Source organism: Naegleria fowleri, assembly GCF_008403515.1.
Source record: "Naegleria fowleri strain ATCC 30894 chromosome Unknown tig34, whole genome shotgun sequence".
Lineage (NCBI taxonomy): Eukaryota > Heterolobosea > Eutetramitea > Acrasida > Naegleriidae > Naegleria > Naegleria fowleri.
The window spans coordinates 296,186-320,076 of NW_025407966.1; the positions used below are offsets into that span (position 1 = coordinate 296,186).

The window sequence follows — 23,891 nt, forward strand, 5'->3', positions numbered from 1 at the left end:
CCTTTATTCACTTCCGGAGACCTCCGTGCTGAGGTGATTCTTTGCAATTAGACCATTGTTGGAACTTCGTCATTCAAAAAAATGTCGTCGAATAATAGTGCATCACACTACCCTACTGTCCAGCAGCACGATCACGAAGAAGACCATCATCACCCATTAGAGAATGTTGGAGACGCAAGACTTTTGAATCATGACTTGCTCTCACAGCACCAACAAGGACAACAACATACATCATCAACTAATGATGATTTTTCAGAAGAACAAGTGAGTGATTCGCACCCAATCCTCCCGAATAATAATAATACAACAACTTCCGAAACTCGACAACAACCGAATCAAGACTCTATCAACAACAACAATAATAGAGGGGTTACAGCAGGATATCTTGCATCAATTCAGTTGGATGGAAGAAATATACTCGACTTGTTGAATCGGTTCAGAAATAATAATAATCAATTCACTCTATCCGGAAGATTGACCACACAACAAACACCAACAACAACGAACAATCCAACTACAGACACCAATACTATTGATCCCAATAATAATAACAGTATCACACCTCCACAACAAAATAATGCTAATCAACGATCGATTCGAATTAATTTGCATGACCTATCCTTGTTTACATTTAGAGTTTTACCAATGGTTGTTTTACCATTTATGGTGCTCATGTATTGGCATTATATTGGTGTATTACTGTTTATTTGGCTATCGACAACAAGCATAAACAGTGATATCAGAATTAAGGAACAAGTGGCACTCAAACAAGCACGAAAGATATTTGTTGTCATCTTTCAGACAATTCTTTTGTTACTTTCTATTGGATTTATCTTTTTGTTCTTTTACAAGGACAAAATTTGGCATCTATTCTATTTCACAATTCCAGAGCTGGACAAGGGATCAGTGATTGACACTTTTTGGGATTGTTTGTTCTATGTATTTTTGATAGATAGCATTATCAAACTTGCTGGAATGATTGTTAAGACAATAATCGTTTTAATACTTCCTCCCATGTTAAAACAGATACATATCGGAAGGATTTTGGCTGTCTCTGAAGTTCTTTTTCAACTGTACAGAATTTCATTACCTCCCAATATTTGGATTAGATATTTATTGAACAATTACAATCAAGTATTTGCAATCATAACGATTGTTATTTATGCTGGATTCAAACTTGGAAGTTTATTGACTATTCTTTTTGAACTTTTTATCTCCTGCAAGAATTTATTTTCTCCAACATGCCCCTATGGAAAACGTTTATCGTCAAGTGAAGTTTCAGAGCTGGGTGAGCATCATGAATGTAGTATTTGCCTTCAAAACTATGAAAGGCCAGTCAGGCTCCAATGTCAACATGTTTTTTGTGAACAGGTAAGTTTTGTTTAATGATGATGATGATGTGAGCTCACTTTTTCAATTTTTTAACAGTGCATCAGTGAGTGGGTTCAAACAGGAAATCAAACATGTCCTGTGTGTCGAACTCCCGTTTCACAGGGAGGAATGCCTATATCCTCGAGATATGAAAAAGGAGGAACAGCCTTATTTTGCTTCATTTGAATGCATTTCTTTATTTTGTCTTGAGATACAATTGAATAAAATTGGTGATTGTCTCTCCTGTAGACAGTGTGATAAATCGATCCGTTTGAGGCTCCTCATATTCATCTCTAGTTGAAGACTCTGAAATATTCATTGCATTCTCATCGTCAGCATCATTAGTTGGTTGTTCATTGAAAGACAAAAGTGTGACGTTTGCATCTATTGGTTCAATATTATTTACAAGAGCCCCTTTTTCATTGATCCATTTCATTTGATATTGTGCAGCTCCTCTCTTACATTTCTTAATAGATCCAGAGGTAAATATCGTTCTCACAATAAAAATCTCTTTGTTTGTGGGAACTTTAATCAAAGAAAGAGCGGTGGACATAATAGGAGCCAATTTCCAAGGACAAGCTAAAATTGCTAATCCTGTCTTTTCATTAAAGTAAATAAATTTTTGGTAAAATCTTGAAAACATAGAGTGAGCCAAGCTGTATAATCCAAACCATTCTTCAATAATTTGTTGAAGCTGTTTAAGAAAAAGATCGGAAGTAATTGTACTCGGAATAAATGATTTTTCAAATTCATGATTTTGTATCTTTTTTGCGAGACTATTCGGATCATGATAAGATGAAAGAGGAATAAATTCTATGAGAAAATATCGTTGCTTTTTTCGTTTCGAGTAATCCACAAAAACTTTTTTCTTTCTCTTGTTTGTTGTTCGAAGCATTTTTTGGAATTTTGAATTTGTTTTGGAGTGTTTGCATTTCTTTTTGATGACATTACAAATACATACTTTTGTATCAATCACGACTCAAAACTAGTGTGATTATCTCACTCTAATCAGAGATCTTTTGTGTGTTGCTGGCAAAGTGATATCAATGTTACTTTTTGAGTCTTCATAATTTCAAATTGGGAACTGACCATCTCAAACAAGTCAGATGGATCAACATCAGCCAAACCTGCAGTGAATGGACTTTATTTCAAAACTCTCCTCAGAAAATTTGTTAAAAACGTTTTTCTTGGTTGGTATCCTATACAACACAACATATCTTCATTCCATACTATTACCTCATAATCTTTCCTTCCTCAACCCATCCTTGCCATATTGCCTTGACTTGGACCATTCAAATTGACCTCTTTTGCTTATTTTCGCGAAGACTTTCCATTCATAGTTAGGAGCAATTTAATATTTCATCATTGAAAGCCAGAAACAAACAAGCATCATCCTTCAAAAAAACAGCACTGTTGTCGCTCACACACTCCGTCGCTGCCACACGTACACATTTCTCTCTCGCTTCAGATTCTTTTCGAACTTGGCCTCTAAAGAGAGAGATAGAGTTGTGCATTAATTGTTGTCTTTGTGGTCATCAACAATCGAAGAGATTCAAAACACAAACCCAACACTTGTCATCCTCACCATCATCATCACAACGTGTGGCACTCAAGAATTTCAGCTCTTGCCGTTAAGTTTCCTTGGCGAGAGAAGTTTTTTGATTTCGCTCAAAAGCATAGCAACCTTCCATTCGACTCGTTGTTGACAAGCGTGATTGTTGTCGTCGTCATCGCCACAGAAGCTTCACTCTGAGTCAGTCCACTTACCGTCAAAGAAGTATATTAGTACACTACTAATTTCAAAACACAACAACCACAAAACCACAAAACCACAAAACCACAACAACCATTTTGACACCTATTCGTCGACAAAGGAATTCGAACAGCACAATCATCATCAATATCCTAAAATCCAAATAGACCAAATTTGTCCAGAAACCCTCTCTCGATTGGAAACACCTGTGGCTTTCTTCGCAGCAACAACAACTTCAACAACCACCACCACCACCACCACCACCACCACCACCCTCTCTCAAAACAGCAACAACAACAACAACAGATATCCACCATCAGAACAACAAAAGAATATGTCCCCTTCAATCAGTTCAACACCAACGTCCACCACATCTTCTTCGCAGCCTCCTTCTTCTCTTCATCAAGCCTCTCGGCGGAATGGAATGATGTTGATGATGAATCCGCAACAACTACCACTGCAACAACCACTGCAACAACCACTACAACAACAACACTCACATCAGCAGCAACAGTCCAGTAGCATCAATACGAGTGCACCAAATTCTCATCATCACTTGCTTCAACATGCTGGACTGGTTTCAGCAACAACAGCCATAGCATCGAATCAACAACTCCAACAACAACAATTTGAAAAGTCAAACATCAATCCCACGCCCATGAATCATTCTGTTGTTGATATGCAAAGCATCTTGGCTTCCATGATGTCCATGAATAAGAACCTGCCCAACAATGGAAGTATGTTGGTGAATGGAAATGCCAATTCTCTCTCTCTTCAATATTCCACAACCACTAATCTAACCAATAACAACAACACCAATAATGGCAATTCCATCAAGACACCACAACAATTAATGAACTTGGACAACCGATCTTTGCAATTACTCATCTCGCAAATCATGTCGAATGGCAATAGCATGCAAGTCAAACAGCAATTACAACAGTTACAACAACAATTAAATTCAAATAACAATAACATGGGAATACCAAATACAACAACAACAACGGCCGAATTTTCAATGAACCCTTCCATCGTCACAGCTGTGACTTCTAATGGAAACAACAATCATCATTCACAACAACAAAATCGATTCACGCCAACACCTCCAACCACCACATCTTCTCCTCCCAATAATAATTTACCTTCACAATTTCAGGTGAGTGGTGTCAAGAATCAAATGACATCATCGTCGTCCCTCTCTTTACGACCCTCTTCATCACCTCCTCTTCAAAATCAGAACAACAACAACAACATGGTCATGAACTCGTCACAACAACAACAACATGTGGTTCCATCAAACATGTCCGTAACATCAACTCCGGTTACGCCCACTACTACTACGACGACGACAATAACCAACATCTCTGCCAACAGCAATAACTTTAAATCCATAAATGGTACCATCCTCAACAACAACAACAACAACAATGGAATGAATTTAAATGCAACAACAACCATGAAACTCTATTTCATTTTAAAAGAAGAAACGATGGAGGAATTACTACAAGAAGGAATATCCATTGTACGTAGTTCAAAGAATCAAGGTGGTGTTGGAATGAATGGAATACCTCCTTCTCCCATTTCGTCCACACCGAATACTCCACAGCAGCAACAACAATCAAGTGCTGCTCTCTATGCAGAATTAGAAAATGAATTGAAACGATACAATATTTCTCACAACCTTTCACAAATAGGAGGTGTGAAAAATCAAAACACATCTTCAACGTCCACAAGTAATCATGTCTTGACAGATTCCAATAACATGTCGCCTCCAAGCAGTACCTCCACGACAAAACGAAAATCAAGTCCAGAGATTTCTGAACATAATGATCGAACACAAAAAAAGAAGAGATAATTGTACACTAAGTAAATGTTGAACTCGTTTCAAACAATTTATTGACATTTCATAGACTTATGAAATCATTAGGACCTATTTTGATTGCATGCATGATTTAAGATAGGATATTTACCTCTCAGTCAATCATTTTGAAATCCTCAAACTTCAAAATTGAAATCCAAAAAAAATGCAGCCCAACACACTTTCTCACGTCATGCCACTGCATCAATTCCAACAACCAGTGAAATCTCTCTTCCGAATGATTTTTCTACGGAACAAACAATATCCAATCTATGATATGTTGCGATTAGAAGAAAGTATCATGAGATGCGATAGTAATAAGGAAAATATTTACATCCTTACCAATGAAGGAACTCCTGAAAAAAGTATTATTATGGGAAGCAGTGGAAATGTTGAAAAGTTGGTCTTCACAGAGAATACGACACTAGATAAGGTTCCGATAGTGAAAAGATTTTCTGGAGGTGGAACGGTACTTGTTGATGACAAAACCATATTTGTGTCAATTGTTGGATCACATCAATTTTTGAAATATTCAAGTTTTGACCCAAATTTAACGAGAAAAATTATAGAAAGAGAACATGACCATGAAATCCAATATAAAGCATATCCAGAAGAGATTATGTCATGGACCTATGGTTTTTATAATCCAATTTTCCCTCCAAGTTTGAATTTCAAATTGCGAGAAAATGATTATATTTTCTATGGAGGTAAAAAGTTTGGTGGAAATGCCCAATATGTGACTGGAGGAAAATCTCAACGATGGGTACATCATACATCATTTCTATGGGACATGAATAGTGAATGGATGGAAAGATATTTGAAAATGCCAGAAAAGAAACCTGAATATAGACATTCCAGATCTCATACTGATTTTCTAGTAACTTTGAAGAACAGTTTGTGCAAAGAGAATGAATCTATTAGAGATTCATCAGATTTTGTGAATTTAATTCGACAAAGAGTTCATGATTTGAGCCACAACGAATGGAAGGAGCATGTGAAAGAGTTTGTCGAATTAAATTCGTACGATGATTTTCAACATTTTATAAAAGAAAACACCCTCATAAGGACAACTTTGGTGTGAAGAGAAGGGAATGTGTTCGAGTGATGATAATAATTCATCAATTTTTGTCAATAATAATATATATATGGATGTTCGAGCAAAACAAGAATGATTGTAAAATTCACGCATAAAAAAATGTCCAAACAAATCAAAGAACATGCTCGCATCATCAAGGAGTGTATCGCGAAACAAGATTACAAGGAAGCACTCAGCGAGTTAAAGAAGGCTATTAAAATTGATCCAACAAATTTCAACATGTTTCTTTATGCTGGCTTTTGTTTAGGAAAGCTGTACGCTTCGGAACACTTGGACGAGCAATTCGTGCAGGCTGAGCAAGCCTATGAGAAAGCGATTACCTTGCAAAAAGACAGTGAACAACCTCTGATGGGTTTATCCGAACTATATGAGCAAAAACAGCAATATCAGAATGGTCAAGATCAAGCCTTGAAAAAGAAACTTTTAGGTATTTATGAAAAATTAAATCAATTATTGAAGAGCAAGGATGAAGACAAGTGGTACAATAATTTATTGAAATATTATAAATTGTTTGGTCAATATGTGAGAAGTACCTCGGAAAGCGATTTAGGTCAATACATTGGAAAATTCGAAGCACTAGTTCAGGACATGATCACCTTGAAAGGAAAGAAGGAATCTTCATCGGATCGATTTTTAGGTTATAACCACATGCTTGATTTACTATTTATTGATCAATACAATGAAAAGAAGCAGATTGACATTTTGCTAGACAAGCAGATTCAAGAACAAATAGATGAATTGAAAGACAAGCAAAAGAAGAAACTTTTGAAAGAAAAGAAGAAGCTGAGTGAAAAAGAGCTCGAAAAATTGTTGCCTTCTGATCTTGAGTTATTACCTCTTAACAAGAGAGAAGAACTTAAGTCGAGCTGGAAAGATGAAACATCTCAACAATTCTTGTCTCAAAATGTGGAAACCAACGTTGACAAGAGGCTTTATGAGATTTTATCTTTTTGCAAAGAGAAGGATATTTATTGTGATTTTTATATATTTGACATGATTATCAATAGATCACAACAGAGGTTGAAACTTGTTGAGGACAAGACAATAGTGACAAAAGTAAGTGAATAATTATATTGTACAATTTTGTAATTTAATATTTTGCTTTTTACAAATAACTCCATTAATAGATCAAACAATCTCTTTCGTCAGTCTGCAAAGAGGCTTTGAAAATGCACAAGAACTACTTTAAAGCAATAGAACAGCTTTTCTTGATCAATGAAGAAGATGACTATCAAATATTTGATGAAAATTATGCAGAAAAGCCTCTAACTAAACGAATGTTATACTTGTTCCCACACGAAGGATTATCCTACATCAAGCTCTATGAGTTATTGGCCAAAGAAAATGTAAAGAGCGACAAAATAGAGGATGAATTAATGGTATTATTGCAGAGAGGACTTGGCTTGATTCCTTACTTCATTCAAGGTTGGATTCTTCAGACAGAACTCTATTTACAATTAGAAAAGTACAAAAACGCATCTGAGATTGCCAGAAAAGGGCTAGCTATCATTCAAGAGAGAGAATTGACAACCAAGGCCTCACTCAAGAAGTAAGTTTAACATCTATGCATTGTAATGTTTAACAGTCTTGTTATGTTTTTATTTGTTTAACACAGGTTCACAAGCAAGCTGAAAGTGCTACAGGCCATCTCTTTGCAAAAAGTTGGATCTCTCAACGAAGCAGAACAAATTTTCAATGAAATTCTAATGGCTGACCCTAATCATTTGGAGTCTATTAAAGGAATTGCTGATATTGAATATCAAAGAGGCAATCTATCAAAATCGAGAGAATACTATGTCAGAGCCATTCAAATTAACCCTCAAGATAACTTAACTCTCTGTCAAACTGGGTGGTTCTGTTATTTGGACAAGGACTTCGAGGCAGCAATACGATATATCAAAAATGCCATTGAAGTTAATCCAAATAATTATTTGTATTACTTTAGATTAGGAAAAGTTTACTGGGATTGGAATGAGAAATTTAGAGCCGACAAGCAGTATTGCTATACTTACTTTTTACAATCTGCAAAACTCAATCCTACTTTCTCTAGTAATTATACCTTTTTAGGATTATATTATCAACATATCGAAAAAGACGAAGATAGATGTATCAAATGTTACAAGAAAGCCGTAACTCTCAATCCATTAGAGGAGGAAGCAGGAGTCAACCTTGGAGATATTTATATTGGGAAAGGACTTCTCACCCTTGCTGCAAGTTTGTTTAAAGATGCGACCACAAGAAACAATAGAGCTGGATGGGCGTGGAGCAAGCTTGGGTTTTATCAACAGTCACAAAACCTTTTGGATCAATCCATTCTTTCGTTTCAACATGCTCTTCGAGTATCTCCACAAGATGCTCTTTGTTGGGAAGGACTTGGAGAAAGTTATAAGAGAGAAGGAAAATATTTAGCTGCTCTAAAGGCCTTTTCCAGAGCAATTGAGATCAACCCTACTTTAGTATTTTCACTAGTACAATCAGCGTATATTAAGTTCCAGTTGAGCGAGTTTGACAACAGTAGAGAAATTTATGAAAAAGTGATTTCCATCGATGAGAAGTATTCTGTTGCGTATCAAGGCATCTCAGATGTACTTTTCAAAGTTGCAAAAACATTATATGCTGATGGTCTATTTACACAATGTGCTCATCAGTTAATCAAAGCACAATGTGTTCTTATATATGGTATTAGTAAGGGATTTGGTTCAATCATGAGAAGTTTATGGAAGTCTCTAGGAGATATTCAAACATTTATGAACTTATTGCCAGAAAAGAATATTATCGAAGCTATTTTGTCTTACAGAGATACTTTTAAAGATGAAGACAAGCTTTATACTGATCATTTTAATAGTAACTTGAAAACCAAATTAGATTACTTACAAGAGGCCTCTAAATCTTATGAAAAGTATCTTTCCTTTGATGAGAACGATAGTGATCCATGGTATGACCTGACAGTTTCGAAACTTAATCAAATATTTAATATTATTTCATCTGGAAGATTACAAAGCATTGACGATTTAACAGCTCAAGCTCTGGAACACATTAAGAAGGCTCTCACTCTTAATCCTACCAATAGTAATTATTGGAATTTGTTGGGAATTTTGTCAGACAACCATGTTGTAAGACAACATTGTTTTATTAGAGCGGTCCAAATTGATAACAAGAATTATGATGCTTGGAATAACTTGGGAGCTCTCTATCTCACAAAATCAAATCTTAAACTCGCAAGAAAAGCTTTTTTGAAGGCACAGGCCATTTATCCAGAGAGCACCGTTGCTTGGGTGGGATTAGCACTCATCAATGAAAATGTTCCAAACAGAGAGGGTATTTTCAGAGCGAAAGAAGATTTTAAACATGCAACCACCTTAGAGAACATTGCTCCTTCTTATATTGGTCTTGCATATGCATCACTTTTAACAAATGATCCTATTGAAGCAGTTCAATCTATCATGAAATACTGTCAATTCAGCTCAAACGATTATGCAGCATGGAACATATTGGGCGTCGCGTTAGAGATGCAACAACATTTTGATAAGTCCCTAGAGGCATATAACAAGTGTGAAGGATTACTTCTTGATCATCAGATTAAGACTAAAAGTACTGCTCATGATTCACAACAAAAAGGTTATCTTGAGAACAGCCAATCTGTGGCCTTCGATGAATCAAACCTTTATTCCATAGAAAATATGTTATATCTTGCAAGAATTAACAAAGCACGAGTATTATGCAAACTTCAAAGATTTAATGAAGCCAGCTCCGTGTTCGAATTATGTAGGAAATATAGCTCTGAAGATATGGGCATTGTCATGGGATCAGCTGTCACCAGTTGCTTTGCATCTGATTTTTCATTTTCTATCAAGAGTATTAATTCAGCCATTGACAATATTCTCAAAAAGATCAAAAGTGGTGAGCCACTCGAAAAACGACTCATTGAGCTGTATAATTTGCTTGGACGGGTTTACTATCAACAAAAGGATCACAAAAAAGCCAAGGAAGTTTTCGAAAAATGGTATGTACATTTAATTTAGTGTTCTAATACTCACCTTCATCTTCGTAGTATTAAACAGTTTCCAGATCACTTCGAGGCCTATCATAGCTTAGCCTCCCTGTGTGTCGTGATGGAGCCTAAAAACCCTGAACCTGCACTAAATGTGATCAGAACATTGAAAACAAGACAAGTCGGTGTGAATTTAGAAACAGTCAAGTTAGAAAGCATCATTTATGCAAGTTATGGAGAATATGAGAAAGCAAGAAACTCCATTTGCAGAGTTATTTATTTGCATCCATATGAGCCTAAATTATGGGATCTGTTGTCTCAAATTACTCTTGAATATCAATTCGTTGCATCCTCGTTGGACCAAAAGAAAAAGACAAAGAAGAGCAAATCAAAATTTGAAGTTAGTGAAATTCCAACTTCATCCACAAATTCAGGAGCTATTTCACAACTAACGACCCAACTTATGGAGAATTCTATTTCCAGATTAACTACAGAATTATTTCCTGAGGATAAGCTTGCTGTTATTGATAGATTGATTAACATTGCATCCATGTACTATGCCATGGGATCTGCTCCATACTATCACAATGCTTTGGTTACACTCAAACATGCTCTATCAATGACTCAAAAAGCAATGATGTTAGATCCAAGTAATCCAAAAATATTAAGATTACTTGCTTCATGCACACATACCATGTCTATTCTCAAGAAAGAAAAATCTATTAATAAGGTAGCAATCTCTCTCTTACGAGGTTATTTAAATATATATGAAAATGCAAGTAGCGGTGACTCTGAAATTGCAATACATGTAGCATCTTTAGAACAACTTATTCAAAATGGAGAATACACCAAGTGTATGGGTGAAATGAAAAAGTTGATGGAACGATTCAAAGACGTCTCGGCCAAGGTTGAAGCAACATTATTTTCACTACTTGGAAAGTGTATTCTTGCGAAAGGAGAGAGTATGGATAAGGTCATGAAATTATTCTCTAATGCAATCAAAAAAGATCCATCAAATTTATATGGATGGTTCACCCTTTCTGAGCTTTTTATGAATCAACGCAAGTACAATATGGCCAAGTATTGCCTTGATTGTTGCTCGGTGATTTCAAAACAGACCAATGATTTGAATAATCATTTTGTAGCTAATGCTAAATTGTGTTATATTTGCTTGATGATGTGCATTTCAGACACCAAGAAAGATAACACTGCTATTGCAAAGAGTGGAATTGAATATGCAAAGAATGCAATCAATATTAACAACGAATCAGCGCCACTCTATCTCATGTATGGCAAATTGCAATATATTCTTGGAAATTTAGAGGAAGCAGGAAACGCATTCCAACTCGCCATGAAGCTTGAACCTGACCAACCATTATCACGTTTGAACATGTACTGGGTGTATTATGCAAAAGAGGATTGGGGACCAGCTGAAGAAGTGTTATTTGCAGAAAAACAATTCATGCCAACGGAATCTGAACTCTTTTTCACATTATCATCCTTTGCGTTTGAGAGTGGTATTCCTGATGCTGCATTGAAGATGATTCAAAAAGCCATTCGATTGGATCCATCTAATACAAAATTTTGGGATTATTTGCATCAAATTCAAGAGAGTCTCAAACCAAAAGAACCTCCCAAACAGCAGTCTGGTAAAAAGAAGTAAATGTGTGAATCCAAAACAAGTTCTATTAACAATCTTAAGAGTGATGTATTGTAATGTGTGCTGAGACTGAAAGGTGATCATTTGGAGAAATGCTCGAACAAAATTTTTTGAAAACTGCTTTGCAAAGCATAAACCTTGCAAGAATCAGCATCACTGAACATCCAACTTAAAAAAAACAGCCAACAATTTCGCAAAGGAATGCAGAAGGACTCCGGCATTGATAAACTTGACAAGGAAACCAAGGTTATTCACGAAAAAGCTTACGAGGAGGATGAGAAGATTCGAACATGCAGACTGTGTTGTGTAATCAAAAAGAAGTTGAAGAACGACACAAGTACATTGAATCAAAAGATGATGAGGAGGACAATCAAGACGACCATGATGACGATGATGAAGATGATGAGGATGAAGAGAATGATGACGAGACTCAAGAATCATCTTGTAGTACTGTGGAAAAGAAAACTTTCAACTCTTTGGAAGACTTGTCTAATGGACAAGATTTTTCTCCAGAAACAAACCTATTAACATCATTACGGTTTATGCTTCATCTGATGGTGAAGATGATGATGAAATAACCAACACTATTATTCACCTTCTACTAAAGTGTGAAAACGAATTCAATATTGTGCTAGGAGATTTCTTCAATGCTTTGACAACACTCCAACAGAGAGCCACAGACAAAGATCTCTTTCGCATCAAGATGATTAAGGTGAAGGCCCCTCTTCCTTTCCTCAAAGAATTGAATTGTGAATTGATGGATGTTCCAGGTTTGAATAGTGGTTCTCACAGCAAAATCTTTGAACGATTGGCTTTGAAAGCAGGAAAACTTTCCGATCGAATTTTGATCTTTCCAAATAACATGATATCAGAATTTCCAACGGATTACTTTGAATTGATGGGAAGAATCTTTGCAGACAAGGACATTCAGAGAAATCCCAAAACATTCTGTTATTGTTTTGGAGGAATTACCATTAACGAAGAAAAGGCATCTAAAGAGTTCCTTGGTTGTTTGAGTAAAAAGAAGAGACAAAAATTCGAAAAGACATTCAGAAAGTATCTCTCAGATTTCTTTGATTACAAATTCGATGATACTCCCAACGAGAAACCTGTCAATGGCCAAGTTGAATTTGTAGAATCCAAGAAAAGAATGTTGGAGTTCTTGAATGATCAGTTCATGATTATACCCATACCAAACACCAAATATGTACAATTCGAAAGAGAATTCCACTACACTAGATCCTCAGAACGACATTGAAGAATTGCTTGAGACAGATTTCCTTATTTAAGGAGCGGAATTACTACACAAGATAAAGCAATCTCCAAACACTTGCAGTTAATCGAAGAGCACATCAGAGCGATGGCTAAACTGCTATTCAAACCAGATGTCACCTTTAAAAAGGCTTTGAAAAACTTTTCCGAAGCGATTCTTCCTCTCTTTGATTTAAACCACGAAAAACATATTGTCCTTGTCACTGAAGTGAAAGGTGTTTTGAAGGATTTGTTTCTTACATTTATTAAGACAAGAGATGTTGGTTCAGATAGTTACGATTTCCATAGTAACTTTTGTCCTGTGAAAAGAGAGGAAAAGAATCCAAGTGTTCTCAAAATACCAACTGAAGAACATTATCCAGATATTGCATCCTTGGTAGGTGCAAGAATTATTTCAAATAGTGACTCTATTACATGACGAGTCGAAATGCATCTATGTGTCTGAAGAAGATAATTTACCAGTTAGGGCCATTATTGTGCAAGTTTCAATCAAAAAGAATTTGCAAGTGGTCTTAATAGACCCACAGAAGATGAATGTTGATATATTCAAGAATTTGACTCCCTCAAGAGTTTTGCTGAACCACAAAGAGAAAACAAGAGTGGCACCTGTTTTTTTCCTCTCACTCGATGGTAAAGTTTCTCAATGTGCAATGAATTCTGTGTTTGAGAAATACACCACACAGTCCCTTTTATTGTGACACCATCGAACATTGTTCTTACTCGAATTTGCCACCTCGTCAATATCCTTCTTATGAATATGTTAGCAACTTGAAGGAATATGTTTCGGAAGAGTGGTCTCTAATCAGACTACTAAGAAGTTCTGAAGGTATTTTGTACAATGAGAGCAATTTGCTTTGTCCAGAACAAAAAAGTCATTACCGAGTTCTTCAACAAAAGAAGAACAGACACCATAATCAAAAGATTGACGGGTAGAAGCCATCCAAAATATACTCAACACACAAAATGTGGATTCTTGTATGGAAAATGTCGAAGGTTTGGTCGAGCCTTTAAGAATTATTGATGCTGAAATCAACAAGGAAAATCCCTCTGCACATTCATGCCTGGAAGATCATTTCAAGAAACAATTCTTTGCAAAAAACAAGGGAAGAATTGCTTGTTGGAATGGATTGCAAAGCTCTATGAAAGACAAAAACAACATTTACTCCAGAAATGGCCACAATTACATGATCAGTAACTGTGCCACAAGAATTGAGACGTACTTGATGCAAGCCGTCGATAAGAAGATGCCTGTTGCTGATGACAAGTTTACAAAAGACCTTCCTCTGGATCACGAAACCATCGATTTCGGGTTTAATGACGAAAAGATGATCAATTTCAAAACCAATTTGTTGACTCATGGTGTTGCTGGGTTCATGCATTTTGGTTTTAAATATGCGACCGAAAAATCCAGAATTCCAAATGAAAAGAAAAGAATGTTTCTTCAAGTTACTCTCGAAATAAGAAGAAAAAAGTAACTGTTGAAAAAAGTTGTGTAAATAATCTTTTCGTGAAGAATAAAACCATGAGAGAATCAAATGTGACATGAATTTTTAATGGACAATTTCGTTTGTTCTCTTGATTTGCTGGAATAACCTGTTCATAGGTCTTGAAGCTGGATTGATTCTCTCATCTCAAATCATAAAACATTTGAATATCTTCTTGACTTGTTTCTATATTTCCCACGATGACGGTTTCATTTGTGATTTGTGGTTCTTTTTCCTTAATTAAACTGTTAGACTTGGTATATCTCTCAACAAGTTTTAGCAAGAGCAATCAGAATCAAACCAAAATTGTTCAATAACCATATCAATATGAGGTTGAATATTCCTTTAACCACTGTATTTTGGTCAGAACAACCAACAAAATCACGACCCCCGTCAACAACTTCCCACTTCACACCGCCGATAGTATAATCAACTGTGTAAAGAGTCACCTATTGACCATAATCTGAGCGACCTTGAATAGCTACTTCATACACAGACACAATTTCTCCAAAATATACTTTGACCCATTGATTTTGGTCATTCACTTTTGCACACCATGACCCGGAATCTCCACTTCCCTCACGAGGAGTGCTATTAAGAGCAATATGAAGGGCAGAATGTCTACGATCAAAAGTAGAAGATACGGTAACGCTACAACCTAAATCTGAGATGGCTCCAATCAATTGGAGTTCTTTCTTTGTACTTTTACGGGCCCGTAAATTCAACTCACAACCACCACGATTGAAGTATTGACCTTGAAATGAAAGCACTTTTGAGGTGCTGTTCACAGTAATTCTCGGCTCTGCTCCACTTTCAGAATGATTGTGTTTTTTGAAAGTTGCGTATTGTTCTTTGGTTTGGAAATAGCTCAATGTTTGTTGTTGACATTTCACGTTCATATCCAGCTTTAACAGAAAACCCACAACAACTTGCTGATGCCTCAACGCTTTGTTTGACTCTATCTCTGTTCTCCATGTAGTACTCTTTCAATTTTTCATTGGCCTTCTTATAATCATCAATAGTGGATAACTTGTCAGCAATTTCCCACATGACCACAATAGGTTGATAATCCTCGGCATTCAAGCCAGTTCCCTTCAATAACTTTTTTGAATTTCTCGCTTGCTCAACATTTGTGATCGCATCATTTTGAGAGCCATGTGTATCCAAGAATTTGTCAATTAATTGTTCAGCCTTATTCGAAACCACATTCGGATCTGTTAAACTGAATGCAGTTTTTCGCGCCAAAATTTCTTTGAGAATGGACTTTCGCAGTCACATATTCGCCTCCTCCACTCTCTAAATCTTTAAAAGCAACTGATGAGTGGATTGAATATCTTCTTGACTCCAACTTATGGCATTCACAGAGGCAGATCTTCCTTCCATGGAGACCACAACTGATATGTCAGGTTCCTTGTTCTCATGTGGGCTTCAAAACGAGACTTGGTAGACAATGGTACTTTTACAATCAATGGAATCACATCTCCAAAGCTATGAATGTTCTTGTGTCTGATTTTATAATTGGATTTTCTTTCACGAGGTTGTCGATGGAACCTCTGTCCTCGTTGGGATTGGAGAGGTTGGAGAGCATTTCATTTTTGATCATGAATTCTCACAAACGAATTGTAAAAGAACAATTATAAATTCTTCTGACGACCACTCGATGGGGTTCACGATTTTTCCTCCATCACATGAGGGACTTGTCATCTGTTTCAAGTCTGCCATGACATAAATGACACTGTTGTTGTAAAATGCTTCATTCTTGTTCATATTGTGAAAAACAGATCATCTTTTTTTTAGAGGGACATATTTACACAAAAGTGGAGAATAATGTGTTAGCAATTATGTAAATCGGTATGTGAAATGATGAAATGTCTATTTATAATGAATGTGTGAATGTGAAATGGATAAAATGTTTGAAGTAATGAATTTTTAGTATGGAATCGGTTGAATTTAATGAACTGATTAAAACGATCTTGACCTGATTTTGAGAGCGATTCTTTATTTGGTTGCCCTTTTGTTTCACCACATTCCCATTTGTTTATTATTCACATCAAAAGGATATTCAAATTTATTCTCTTTAAATGACTCTCTCACACAAATGATCTAGATCTCTCATTAAAGAATTGAATTCATCATTATTGTGTATTCATAATCATCCTCTAAATATGATTCATTCCAGAAGATGTTTTCTGATCAGATTTCAAAGCCCTTTCAAAACATCTCATATACATCTGAGCAACAAAAGAGACTGTAATTCCAATGGGAATACTCAACACATAAAACACCACTGAAATGGCACCATCATAAAACAATGCATGTGCACCATAAAACCAACTTGGTAATTGATGAATCATGTACACAAAGAAGAAAAAGAAGGAACCAAACACACATCCATAAGCATGAATTCGAAGTGCTTCCAAATTTCCTTTGAGGACACCAAAAACACCTGTCAAACCAGTCAGTAGAACAATAATGTTCATTAGCATGAGAAAGAGATTGGAAGTACCAAATAAAGACACTCCTTTTGAATACCAAACGATCATGACAATGAAATGGTGAAGAATTAGAAGACCACCTTAGAAGAATGTTGTTAAAGAATGTTATTGCGAAAAGAAAGAATTGTTAATCATTCATAGGAATCATGACATTCCAAATGCACAATGAAATTCATTATTCACAATATCACACATCATCACGAGATGGTAAATAAACATTCTCATAAATTTTTATTACCTACCTAAAATAGCGAGCACCAAGGAAGTCACTGTGCAAGCAATTTTCCATTGTTTCAACCGATGAGATCCAAACAAGGAATGAAAGGTATCACTTCCACTATCATGACCATCACCACCTGTGGTGTGACCAACAGTGTTTTTTGTTGTTGTTGGTTGAGGTGGTGGTGGTTGAGGTTGAGGAGGTGAAAGAACTTCATTGGATCCACCCGATCGAGAGGTAACTGGAATGTAATAAGTTTCATGTGGTGGTTGGAATTCTTGTTGTTCATTAATTGACGACATTTTTAAATTCCTTTTGAAAGATCTTTCGGTTGGATCCAATGGTGAAGGAATTTGTAATATATCAGTGAGAGTTTGTTTGGGATTTGGGATGAATATGGCTTTGAGATGCTGTTGAGCTTCCAGATTTGAAAATATCCTTTTCAATCATTAGCCATCTATTTTTGGAAATAAATTATTTTAGACTGATTTACGAAAAAGTAAATTTTGTTGTTCATGAGCTTTTCCATATTACAAACTGACCAAAAACGAACATTTAATTGCAAAGTGTATGATTTCTAACGAACACCACACAATGTTCGCTCAGTTCTGTTTCCAAAATTTTAACAATAACCTCTATACAAAACAAACAAGTCACCCACAAGGTGGTAAACTCGATTCAAAATCAACCAGCTAGTTTTTGTTGTGATTGTGTTGGTCTTGTGTGTGTTTTATTGTGTGAGAATTCTCATCAGGTGGTAAAAATCATCGTTTTCTGTCAAACAACACAGCTGTATGAAATTTTGTACAACTTGTACTAACTCAATGTACAATTCTCAAATCTGGTCGTGTTTGACCAATAGGTCCTCCCAAATACAAGTCCAAAGGAATGAGGTAGGTGATGGTCAACAACACAGAAATCCTGACTACTGGCCAATAAAGTGAATAAGCTCTTGATCAACGACAGTTCATCAAAATACAAAACAAGTTATTTCCCTTGTCACGTTGTTGTGACCCACTTTGGTTCCCCTCCAAAAAGATCGATCGGGTGTTCAGAAGGCGCACTCTTTGTTTTCTTTCAGTTCCCATCATATATATGTGTTTGACATCAAAAAAAAGGTATCAAAAAAACGGATGCATTAATTTATTTATTAACCGCTTGCCAGAAAAGTAAAATTATGTACACCTCTTTGTCTTCAAAAATTCAATTTGATCATTGACAAGTTTCTCATTGGGTCTTTATTAAACATCATCGAAATTGGATATAATAGAAATCTGAGAATTGACATACATTCCTTCCGATCCCTAACCAGTTCATTTTGTCTTGCGTCATTCTTAAAAATACATCTCCAGTCCAAAAACAAAATCTCTCTTTCACACTCGGTGTTGAACACAACAACATTTCGTGCGTCTCAAAAGTTCATTAATATGTCCATCAGACGATCCATCCAGGGAGATTGAAATCCATTGTTCGTAAGATTCAAACAAAAAACAAAATCTCATTGGGTGCTTGAACCTTTTCCTATTGGATTTTCAAATACATTCCTCTTTTTCAATTGATGCTGAAGATGACGACCTCCTCTCCATCCATGATGCTCATTGAGGGTGATGAACAAGACCTCTTTGAGTTGTTTGATTCTCATCAACAACAATCACAAGAACAACAACTAGGTCAATTTTGTTCTTCATTCGATCATTCACTTCTCACGACGACCACTGATAGGTTAGATCATAAAGAATATCATGATCACTCGACATCTCCATTATGGAATGAGAACACTCCAAGCAATCACATGACATGGAGCTGCTCTGAGACAACTTGCACTGGAGCTGGAAAGATTGCAAATAATGCCACCACAATAACTGGCAATCATGATTCCAATGCTTGCTCTTGTCATGAAGGATCACTCATGTTGAAATTAGATGTGAATGATTTCATGACTTGCTATTTACTCATGAAGAGTAGTCCAGATTGTTCAACCTCACCGATGAACATGATTCCAGAATTCTTCATCCAAAAGGTTCAAAATTCATCAGCCACCACCACAGCCATGAGCTTTCCAACCGTAATGGACGATCGAACGGTGCAGTTGAATGGTGATGAATCATCATCCTTCTTCTTCTTTCACCAAAATTTACAACTCATAACACAGAATGAAACAAATCACCTCGATCTCTTCTCTCCTCCATGGATCCATCTTCCTATCCAACATGCTTCAACACCGGTGAACATGGTTTCAAAGAACTCCTCTTCAAGAGGACAACCAAACGTTGAGAACACCACCACCACTTTCACCAAACCTCCAAAACTATGCTCCTCAACATCAACCAGAAACCCAAACCACAACCCCAATCGACCACAACAACAACAACCCTCATCGACCACTCATGGCCACAACTCTTCGAGTTTCAAGACTCCTCCAAAACCTGAATCCATGCAATTTACATTTCCTTCGTGGACCTTTCATCTTCTCAACACTGCCGCCAGTCCAGATGAATCTAATTCTTCTAAAAGAAAAGCAAAGCCTTTATCCCCTCTAGAGAGGAATCACTCGCATGAAGAAACAAAGTCTTCCAACAATGGAAAAAGTACTTTGAGAGGAAAGAAGGGAATTAAATTTAAGGTCCAAACATTTTCTCCATTTCATTCCTTGTAAATCAACTAAAAATAAAGAGATGAAATGTACCTAATTATTACATACTAGAGAGTCAAAAGTTGTAAGAAAAGACCAACAGGTCCTTAGGAGACAGTTTGTTCAACTGGACGGATCTTTTAGGAGTTCTACATCAAAGCCACTACTTTCCCAAACAAGTTGATTCATTAAACAATAATACACTTCTTTTTCTCCTCCAATTGTATTTTCTTTACCTTTAACGCTTCTTTCACTAATGTGATGAATGCATCATTTACATTCAGCCCTTCCTTGGCGCTAGTTTCCATAAATGGAATTCCTAATTGTTTGGCATGGAGTTTGCCCTCATCCAAAGAAATCACTCGTTCCAATTCTAAATCACATTTATTTCCTACAAGAACCATTGGAATGTGTTCACAATCCTTCTTCTTCAGTCGTTCATAGAAATCAATAATTTCTTCAAAAGTCTTTCGATCAGTGATGGAATAGACCAATAAGAAGCCATTGGAGTTTGTGATGTGTTTTTCCTCTCTCCAACGATCATAATGCTCTGGAATATACAAGAAACAACTAGTGTCATCAATTCTTGTAAGCATTCTCTCGATTTCTTCAATAGCGGGATCGTATTCCACAAGAAATAAGTCTTGAAGGTATCGTAACGAAAGAGCACTCTTTCCGACGCCTCTGCTTCCAACCACTTCGATTGTGAATTCTTCAAATCGCGATCAACCATTTTTTTAGTTGGTTTCCAACGAAATTGGAGAACTGCTCAAAGTCCTCATTCGAAAGAAGAAGACAGGAATGATGTTTGGCATTCACTCTAGAAAACCGCCAAAAAAATGAGTGAAAATTCGGTTACCTCACAAACGACTGACAAGCCTTCTTCGGAAGTGAAAATGGGGGACGAAGATGAAGGCGTCATTGAGAAAATTGATTACTATGCAAACAAGGTGAATGTATTCTTCGCTATGCAACCAGCCATTGAAACGTTGAGTAAATTAGTAACTGAAAAGAAGAATGTCATTAAAATGATTAAAGAGGGTATGTTGTGCGATGAAACCATCCATATAAAACATGGATACATGATGATTTCATCATCGGGATTGTATCAACATTCCAACACTGACCGGTGGTGATGATTGAACCATATTTTGGACATTCATTGATATGAACATATTTCATCAAAAGCCGAAACAAAACGAAAAGAACAAATAGAAATTGAACAAACTATTCAACAACAACTACAGGTAGTAAAACCTTCTTTAGAAATTGCTTCGGAACCGATGGATAGATTTGATATGGGTGGATGGGATGATGTGTTCGAATCTTCTCACAGCAATTCTAACCATTTCAATCATCACAAGCCGTCAGTTGTTGAGGTTGATCATGATACGATGATGATGGTAAATCATACACCAACTACAAATCAAAATAACACAACCAAGAAACCAACGGTGACGATCAAGAAGAAAACTAATACAAATAATTCTGCAAAAACAAATACATCCTCATCTTCTGCATCATCACCACTACTGCAACCACCATCTCCATCAATGTCTGCATCTCCATCATCGGAAAGTGATTCTTCATCCTCTTCAATTAAGCAAGGAAAGCGTAAAAAATTGCGGACAACCAAATCTAAGATTACCTCAGAACTTACCTCTAAGGAACCTAAAGAAACACAAACTAAAAAGGACCGAGTGGATCCACTTTTCACAAACATACCTTCTTCAGACGATGACCAGGAAGTTCCTACTGCTCCAAATTCCAATATGTCAATTGGATGGCGATCTAGAAAAAGATACAAATGCAATATTAGAAAGTGCATTTAAACACACCAGAGGAAAGTATGCCAAACCACCATATTATTTTTATTATCCATCAGAAGATAAGAGTGAACAGAGAAAACAAATTCTGTATCCATCAACACTCGTTAAAAACTCTTCAATTCAAAATGTTGAAACAGCACACAGACAAACAGATAACCTTTGTTATCAAGGAATTCCCTTTTTGCCTGCACAGAGCTTATATTGTCCAAAGAAGGCATCACCTGATAATGCCACATCCTCTTCAAATGTACTTTTAGACAGTGATAGCGAATTATGTGCACTTCAAATTGCAAGAATAGACGCCACAATTCCTGAATTTCGAATTCAAAGATATCTTAGATACGTCGTTCAAGATGACATTGAAGCATTTGAAAAAGAATATCAATTTCACTTGACATTACGGAGAAATAATGAAGGTGAAGACATTCTCTTCTCGTCCTATTACAAACCTTACCTAAAACGAAAGAAATGTGATAAATTATTAGAGATGAGTAGCAAGGAGCTGAAAGATTTGGGATTACTCCATGGCGATTTGGTTCATTGCCCTTTCACCCCGGCAGAAGTGAAGGTGATCAAATACTTAAAGATCAAGAAATGGTCAAGCAAAAAAATTTCTATAGTTTTAGAAAATAGATGTACAAGTGATGTGAAAAATTACCTCGAAGATATGGAATCGAATGAAGGACAACATAGTGAAGCTCTCACTTATTACGAGAATCCAATGCCCATTGTTGCTCAAAAGTCTATTTCAGAATTAATGGCTTCAAGAGGCAAGCAAGTTGGTAACTTGACGTTGAATCATCTCGAAAAATTATCCAAAATGGATAGAAATTTTCCAAGCCATACTCTATTTAATTTGAATTTTCAGTATCGTCAAGCATGGCTGAACGCTGAGGTAACCAAAAGCCACTCCCCTCCTTTTTCTGGCCCCATAGTGGAAATTGCTTTTAACAACACTGGAGAGAAGGTTGCTGCTGTATCCACTAATGGAGAGCCAGAATGCTTACATGTTTGATCTCAAACATGGAAAAAGATATCCGCTGGCTGGGCATTTAGATACAGTCACAGATGTAAAGTTTGCATCTAACTCTATTGTGACGTCTTCCTTCGATAAGACCATTCGAGTATTTAATACATCAGACGGAAAGATTGAAAGAGTTATTAAAAAAACAGAGACAACAGATGGCCATGAAGACGAAGTGAGTTTGTTAGCTATACATCCAGAAGAGGAACATATTGTGGCATCCTGTTCTGAAAAAGAAAAATCACTAAGGTTATGGGATATTCGTAATGGTAACATGATTGCTGATTTGATGTGTAGGGAAAAAGAAAGGAATGAAATTTCTGGAATTGAATTTTCAAGAGATAATACATTATACGCTATGAGTATACATTCATTGAATGATAAGAAATGTGGAGACTTGCTCATCTACGACCTGGCTACCTTCCAAAATGTTTGCAAAATTAGTACAAGAAATAATGGAAATGAGATATTTGCACTTTCTCATGGAGGTGACAGGGTTTCTATTGGTGGTGAAAATGGATCTATTCATACTTATAGCACTAAGGATCGAAAAGTGATTGGAAATTTGCATAATCAAAGATTTCATAATCGGGTTTCATTTGTGAACTGGTCTGCAGATGATTTGTATATTGCAAGTTGTGGTTATGATGGATTAGTTAGAGTCATTGATACTCGAATAATTTGGAGTTCATTCACAAACAAGGTGCCACCCGCTGTCCATGGTCTCATCAGCATGGCACATGGCTTCTTGCAACCTGTGGAGATAATTATGCCACGCATGTGTACTCAATTTCAAGTGGAGACCCTCTCCTAATGTCCTTTGAGGAAAAGAAGAATCCGCTCGCAGTGGTAGCCATGTCACCAGACGATCAGACCATCTGTTCTGGCGATGATGGTGGAATTGTATACATGTTTAGCATTTCAGATTGTGACATTTCTCGACAACAATAGATCTTTCTCAACAAAGGCGGTTTTAAATTAAATCAGGAAAGAGACTCATTTGCAACACGTGATTCATTTAGGATTTCAACAGGTTTGAGGTTCAAAGAAGGAATCATTTCTTTGAACAACAATTCATCAACAATGATTCTGTCAAAAAGGCCAGATTTGTTGATTTTGGACACAACTTGATCATTTTCTTTTTAGAGCGAAATACTCATTTTGTTGAGACATTCGCCTTTTAGAGACAAAAATTAGAACGTTAGT

At 36.3% G+C, this 23,891-nt stretch overlaps 14 protein-coding genes across 14 annotated transcripts; 10 read left to right on the forward strand and 4 right to left on the reverse strand.

Annotated features, from left to right (window-relative positions):
* Nucleotides 1-81: 81 nt before the first annotated feature.
* On the forward strand, nt 82-1,557 carry FDP41_003461 (uncharacterized protein; the record flags this gene model as incomplete). The annotated part of the gene is made up of 2 exons (XM_044706768.1): nt 82-1,371; nt 1,429-1,557. 2 exons carry the CDS (start codon nt 82-84, stop codon nt 1,555-1,557), a joined length of 1,419 nt encoding a protein of 472 aa, XP_044562182.1.
* A 10-nt stretch (nt 1,558-1,567) lies between these two features.
* FDP41_003462 (uncharacterized protein) lies at nt 1,568-2,266 on the reverse strand (the record flags this gene model as incomplete). The annotated part of the gene is made up of 1 exon (XM_044706769.1): nt 1,568-2,266. One exon carries the CDS (start codon nt 2,264-2,266, stop codon nt 1,568-1,570), a length of 699 nt encoding a protein of 232 aa, XP_044562183.1.
* Nucleotides 2,267-3,458: 1,192 nt separating this feature from the next.
* On the forward strand, nt 3,459-4,979 carry FDP41_003463 (uncharacterized protein; the record flags this gene model as incomplete). Its single annotated transcript, XM_044706770.1, has 1 exon — nt 3,459-4,979. One exon carries the CDS (start codon nt 3,459-3,461, stop codon nt 4,977-4,979), a length of 1,521 nt encoding a protein of 506 aa, XP_044562184.1.
* Nucleotides 4,980-5,148: 169 nt separating this feature from the next.
* Nucleotides 5,149-6,063, forward strand: FDP41_003464 (uncharacterized protein; the record flags this gene model as incomplete). The annotated part of the gene is made up of 1 exon (XM_044706771.1): nt 5,149-6,063. One exon carries the CDS (start codon nt 5,149-5,151, stop codon nt 6,061-6,063), a length of 915 nt encoding a protein of 304 aa, XP_044562185.1.
* Nucleotides 6,064-6,177: 114 nt separating this feature from the next.
* FDP41_003465 (uncharacterized protein) lies at nt 6,178-11,732 on the forward strand (the record flags this gene model as incomplete). The annotated part of the gene is made up of 4 exons (XM_044706772.1): nt 6,178-7,134; nt 7,206-7,627; nt 7,694-10,081; nt 10,130-11,732. 4 exons carry the CDS (start codon nt 6,178-6,180, stop codon nt 11,730-11,732), a joined length of 5,370 nt encoding a protein of 1,789 aa, XP_044562186.1.
* Nucleotides 11,733-12,019: 287 nt separating this feature from the next.
* Nucleotides 12,020-12,307, forward strand: FDP41_003466 (uncharacterized protein; the record flags this gene model as incomplete). Its single annotated transcript, XM_044706773.1, has 1 exon — nt 12,020-12,307. The coding sequence occupies one exon, from the start codon at nt 12,020-12,022 to the stop codon at nt 12,305-12,307; it is 288 nt and encodes a 95-aa protein (XP_044562187.1).
* A 125-nt stretch (nt 12,308-12,432) lies between these two features.
* On the forward strand, nt 12,433-12,987 carry FDP41_003467 (uncharacterized protein; the record flags this gene model as incomplete). The annotated part of the gene is made up of 1 exon (XM_044706774.1): nt 12,433-12,987. One exon carries the CDS (start codon nt 12,433-12,435, stop codon nt 12,985-12,987), a length of 555 nt encoding a protein of 184 aa, XP_044562188.1.
* A 102-nt stretch (nt 12,988-13,089) lies between these two features.
* Nucleotides 13,090-13,419, forward strand: FDP41_003468 (uncharacterized protein; the record flags this gene model as incomplete). The annotated part of the gene is made up of 1 exon (XM_044706775.1): nt 13,090-13,419. One exon carries the CDS (start codon nt 13,090-13,092, stop codon nt 13,417-13,419), a length of 330 nt encoding a protein of 109 aa, XP_044562189.1.
* A 559-nt stretch (nt 13,420-13,978) lies between these two features.
* FDP41_003469 (uncharacterized protein) lies at nt 13,979-14,476 on the forward strand (the record flags this gene model as incomplete). Its single annotated transcript, XM_044706776.1, has 1 exon — nt 13,979-14,476. The coding sequence occupies one exon, from the start codon at nt 13,979-13,981 to the stop codon at nt 14,474-14,476; it is 498 nt and encodes a 165-aa protein (XP_044562190.1).
* A 458-nt stretch (nt 14,477-14,934) lies between these two features.
* Nucleotides 14,935-15,384, reverse strand: FDP41_003470 (uncharacterized protein; the record flags this gene model as incomplete). Its single annotated transcript, XM_044706778.1, has 1 exon — nt 14,935-15,384. The coding sequence occupies one exon, from the start codon at nt 15,382-15,384 to the stop codon at nt 14,935-14,937; it is 450 nt and encodes a 149-aa protein (XP_044562191.1).
* A 1,260-nt stretch (nt 15,385-16,644) lies between these two features.
* FDP41_003471 (uncharacterized protein) lies at nt 16,645-17,502 on the reverse strand (the record flags this gene model as incomplete). The annotated part of the gene is made up of 2 exons (XM_044706779.1): nt 16,645-17,006; nt 17,223-17,502. The coding sequence occupies 2 exons, from the start codon at nt 17,500-17,502 to the stop codon at nt 16,645-16,647; spliced, it is 642 nt and encodes a 213-aa protein (XP_044562192.1).
* Nucleotides 17,503-18,767: 1,265 nt separating this feature from the next.
* FDP41_003472 (uncharacterized protein) lies at nt 18,768-19,856 on the forward strand (the record flags this gene model as incomplete). The annotated part of the gene is made up of 1 exon (XM_044706780.1): nt 18,768-19,856. One exon carries the CDS (start codon nt 18,768-18,770, stop codon nt 19,854-19,856), a length of 1,089 nt encoding a protein of 362 aa, XP_044562193.1.
* A 164-nt stretch (nt 19,857-20,020) lies between these two features.
* FDP41_003473 (uncharacterized protein) lies at nt 20,021-20,428 on the reverse strand (the record flags this gene model as incomplete). The annotated part of the gene is made up of 1 exon (XM_044706781.1): nt 20,021-20,428. The coding sequence occupies one exon, from the start codon at nt 20,426-20,428 to the stop codon at nt 20,021-20,023; it is 408 nt and encodes a 135-aa protein (XP_044562194.1).
* A 243-nt stretch (nt 20,429-20,671) lies between these two features.
* Nucleotides 20,672-23,499, forward strand: FDP41_003474 (uncharacterized protein; the record flags this gene model as incomplete). Its single annotated transcript, XM_044706782.1, has 4 exons — nt 20,672-20,873; nt 21,021-21,606; nt 21,656-22,528; nt 22,695-23,499. The coding sequence occupies 4 exons, from the start codon at nt 20,672-20,674 to the stop codon at nt 23,497-23,499; spliced, it is 2,466 nt and encodes an 821-aa protein (XP_044562195.1).
* Between the last annotated feature and the right edge of the window lie 392 nt (nt 23,500-23,891).